General features: G+C 37.8%; 1 protein-coding gene across 1 annotated transcript; it reads right to left on the reverse strand.

The window, feature by feature from the left end:
* Positions 1-427: 427 nt before the first annotated feature.
* LOC124251727 (olfactory receptor 8D4) lies at positions 428-1,363 on the reverse strand. The gene has a single exon (XM_046684551.1). It carries the CDS (start codon positions 1,361-1,363, stop codon positions 428-430), a length of 936 nt encoding a protein of 311 aa, XP_046540507.1.
* Between the last annotated feature and the right edge of the window lie 2,852 nt (positions 1,364-4,215).

The raw sequence follows: 4,215 nt of genomic DNA on the forward strand, positions 1-4,215 counted from the left end.
CTATGGAAATTTTCATAAGAGAAATCTCTTTTTGATTAAGATAAATAAGAGGAAAAACTTTGTCTTACCGAATAATTTGGTGTTTTTTTTTTCTGACTATAGAATGCATCATGATTTTGTTTTCTTTTTGCTCATATTCAGGAAACTAAAGGTAAAAATCGATGTTCAATTCCAACAATGGCATTAAACTTTAAATTTAAAATATTTGCTACTTCTCACTTTCATAGTTGACGTTTTACATTCTATTAATCTTATTACATGTAAATATATTTGGCAATCTGAATATTTATATTTGTATATATGTTTAGAATTATATATGTATAATTTCACTTCACTTCATGTTACTTTTAAAGAGTTAAGATATAAACACATATATATTAACATATGATTGCGAACATACAAATAAATCTTATAAAGAGTATATTCATTATGAAGATATTTTTCTTCTTATGAGTTTCATCAGTGCATTTTTCACTTCCTTGTTCCTCAGGCTGTATATTAGGGGATTCAACATGGGAATCACGGTGGTGTAAAATACTGAGGACACTTTCTCCTGGGTGAGGGAACTGCTGGAAGCAGGTTTTAGATACATGGACATGAGAGACCCATAAAATATAAGAACAGCTGTCAAGTGGGAGCTGCAGGTGCTGAAGGCTTTGGACCTGCCTTCCTTAGAATGGATGCGGAGGATGCTGGACAGGATAAAAGCATATGAAATGATGATTGTCAAGCTGGTGGCTACCATGTTAAATCCACCAATGACAAAAATCAAGATCTCATCAATATAAGTGCTGGAACAAGAGAGTTTAATAAGAGGGACAATGTCACAGAAGTAATGTTTAATGACGTTTGTTCCACAGAAAGTCAACCTTAATATACAACCTCCGTGAATCACAGCATCAGTAACACCTACTGAGAAGACAGCAGCCACCAGCAGGGAACAGACTCTAGGGGACATGATGACATTGTAGAAGAGAGGGCTGCAGATGGCCACATAGCGATCATAGGCCATTGCTGCCAACATGTAGCACTCAGAAATGACAAAAATACAGAAAAAAACCAGCTGAGTCATGCATCCAGAATAGGAGATAGTTTTATCTCTGCATAAAAACCCTGCCAGCATTTTGGGGGTAATGACAGAAGAATAGCAGAAATCTACAAAGGACAAACTGCTGAGGAAATAGTACATTGGGGTGTGAAGTTGAGAACTCAACCCAATTATGGAGATCATGCCAAGATTTCCCACCATGGTAACTATATAAATGCCTAAGAAGAGGCAGAAAAGGGGCAGCTGAAGCTCTGGTTGGTTAGTTAATCCTGAAAGAAGAAACTCGGTCACTCTGGAGTGATTTCTTATACCCATTCTCCTCTGAGAAATCTGTGGAGATGAGAGGACAGAGTCAGACCAGACTGGCAGAATCCCAGCTTGTCTCCAATTCCCCATAGCCCAGGTATTTCTACCTGTGAAAACACTGAATCTAGGTTATCTTATCCCCTTGTCACTAAGCCTGTGCCTCCATTGATGTGCAGGGACCATAAATAATCTTTCACATTCCCTCCAGTGTGTCACATTTTTTTAACAAAATATAAAACCTTTAACTCCAGAGTTAGAGATAAATTCACTGCTAAAGACCTTGGGTAAAATTTTCTAAAGCAAATCAGTTGAAGAGGTGCATAAAGAAGAGGCTGTCCTGAGAAAATACTTTTGTTAATGACACATATTCCTAGGGCTGAGCCTGCATCCAGGATTTCCTACAGAGAAGTTGTCTATTGTTAAAGACAATTGCGGTTTCCTTGTCAAGGTTTCCAAGGGTATTCGGCAGAATACTAATTTCAGAGATGTGTTAATAGATGTACATGAAATAAGTACCCCAGGATCGTATGATTTGAGACATGCAGAGTTACATAAAGTTAAATAGATTTCTTAACCGAAAGATATTTCAGAATCTCCTAGACAGTTATATATCACATAATATTTTCCAAAATTATTTGATGATAGATTCCCCCTCCCGTTTTTAGAAAAACATGTTGTAGCACTATGTGGCTCAGAACATAGTTTTTTAGAAAATTGTTTTGATTTGTGTTTGTTCTAATTTAATCTAATCATAAGCTAATTTTCAGGTGGGAATCTTATTCTTCTTACACTTCAGTAAAGCTGGAGGATGGAAAAACTGCTGACCTCCCAAAACTTTCTGCCGTCTGAATCTCTGGCTGTCCTCTGGGCTAAGCCTCCCTCTCTCATCAAGGCCATTCAGCAGGACTTAATGCACTGATGCTAGTGCTGCCTCTTTTGGCAATGCAAGCCACCGAATACCTGTTTCCCCAGGAGGATCCCATGCAGTGCTTCTGTCTTCCACCTACACTTCTCCCAGGAGGGGGCAAAGATGGCATATGTTTTGAACTTGCCTGTTCTGGGGTCAACCAAGGTCTTATCTCTGAAAATCCAACTATTTTCCCTTTGTGTTGGGCTGCTCATAGAGACCTCTCTATGCTTTCATATTTACCCAGAGATTATACAGAGCACCTATCAGACATCTGGTTTGGCATTTTCTCAATCTGCCCAGCTCAGGATCTACCTTTCTCCCTGGCTCATCAAGAAACTGTCCATGTATTCTTACTTCCAGTCTATTACTGCCATATTAAGACAAGGCCCACTTCCTTTGGCCACTTACATTCTCAACTGTGCAGGTGCCTCCTCCTGATTTCCCAAATCAGTTTAAAACAAAGGAGCTTTGTAACACTGAACAGCTATTCTCTCAGCAAGTTTCCAAACTCTACAGAACACATGACTTTTGTATCTGCTCTTCTCTCATCCTGGGGGATGGAGATAGGGAGATGATGTGCAAAAGAGAGATGGTCCAATTGCCCTTACCCTGTTGCTGAAATACCTTGGAGTCTTCCTTTCCCTTCATTCCTTAACAATTAGTACGCACAAGTACAATCTGGTCACAGAGACTGCACAGAGGCAAATAGCAAAGGAATGTTCAAGAAGACTCATATTCTCAGTTTTTTGCTTTTAATCTCTTTTTATGCATGCCTTCAAACTGTCCTGAGTGTTACAAAAAGAATAATCAGTCTCATCACATGTTGAATTCTCCCACATTTCCCCTAATTCCTACTGGTCTTTCTATCCAAATAAAATGTCTTCTATCCTGCCCAGGTTCCTTGTTCTGTTTCAGTGCCCTCCACCCTTCCGCCCTCTATTCGAGCCGATTAGCTTTCTCTCTCCTATTTTTCCCATTTCCCAAATATTTCTGTGTTTTAAGTCTTTGTCACTCAACATGTAGTCCACAGACCCAGCACCAGCATCATTTGGGAATTTGTTAAAATGCACAATCTCAGAACCTAACCCACACCAATTAAATCAGGATCTACAATTTAGCAAGATCCCCACATGATGTGTGTGCACATTAAAGTTGGAGAAGCACTATTTTTAGATTGTTCTCTCCCAGAGCTGAAATCATCTTTCTTTGTTCTTTTTTTCTCCTCTTAACCAGTCTTTCTGCTTCTTCTCTGTGCCAGAAAGCATTACCTGATCATATAAAAGCTCATCTTTGAAAACATCTTCTCAAGAACAGCCTTTGTGAGTGAAGGATAGAACTGTACAATTTCACATTTCCGTACTTTGCCACCTATATGTAGACTCAGAGTTTCCATGACAGTGTAATGTGCATGCCCAATAGCTTATTACAACACACTGTATTATGCTCTGCATTGTAGGAAGAAACATTATACAAATTACAATTTAATCCACATAAAATTGGTCGATGCTAACCAGCAACTACTTTAACTATCTACTAAACAGTAAATTCCACTAGGTTAGGGCTAAATTTTTTATGTTGCATGTTTGACCATTCTTGAAATAATCTACTACACTGGTTCAGACGTGATTCAGGCCTCATGTAATTTTAGCAATTTTGCAATTTTAAAGGTGTTTTTAAACATTTCAATGCACCACACTCTACTGTTAAAACTATGACTATTGAAAGTATTTTATAAATGTGGAGTCTAGATCAGCATTGCCCAATAGAAATATAACGCAGTCACATGGGTGATTTAAAATGTTCTTGAAGCCCATTTTTTAAAAGGTAAAAACAAAAAGTTGAAGTCAATTTTAATAGTATAGTTTATTTAACTAGGTATATCTAAAATATTATCATTTAAGGTGTAAAGATACAAAAATTCTAACGAAGTATTTTATGCTCTTTTTTTTGT

The sequence above is a fragment of the Equus quagga genome, chromosome 14 (assembly GCF_021613505.1).
Source record: "Equus quagga isolate Etosha38 chromosome 14, UCLA_HA_Equagga_1.0, whole genome shotgun sequence".
Taxonomy (NCBI): domain Eukaryota; kingdom Metazoa; phylum Chordata; class Mammalia; order Perissodactyla; family Equidae; genus Equus; species Equus quagga.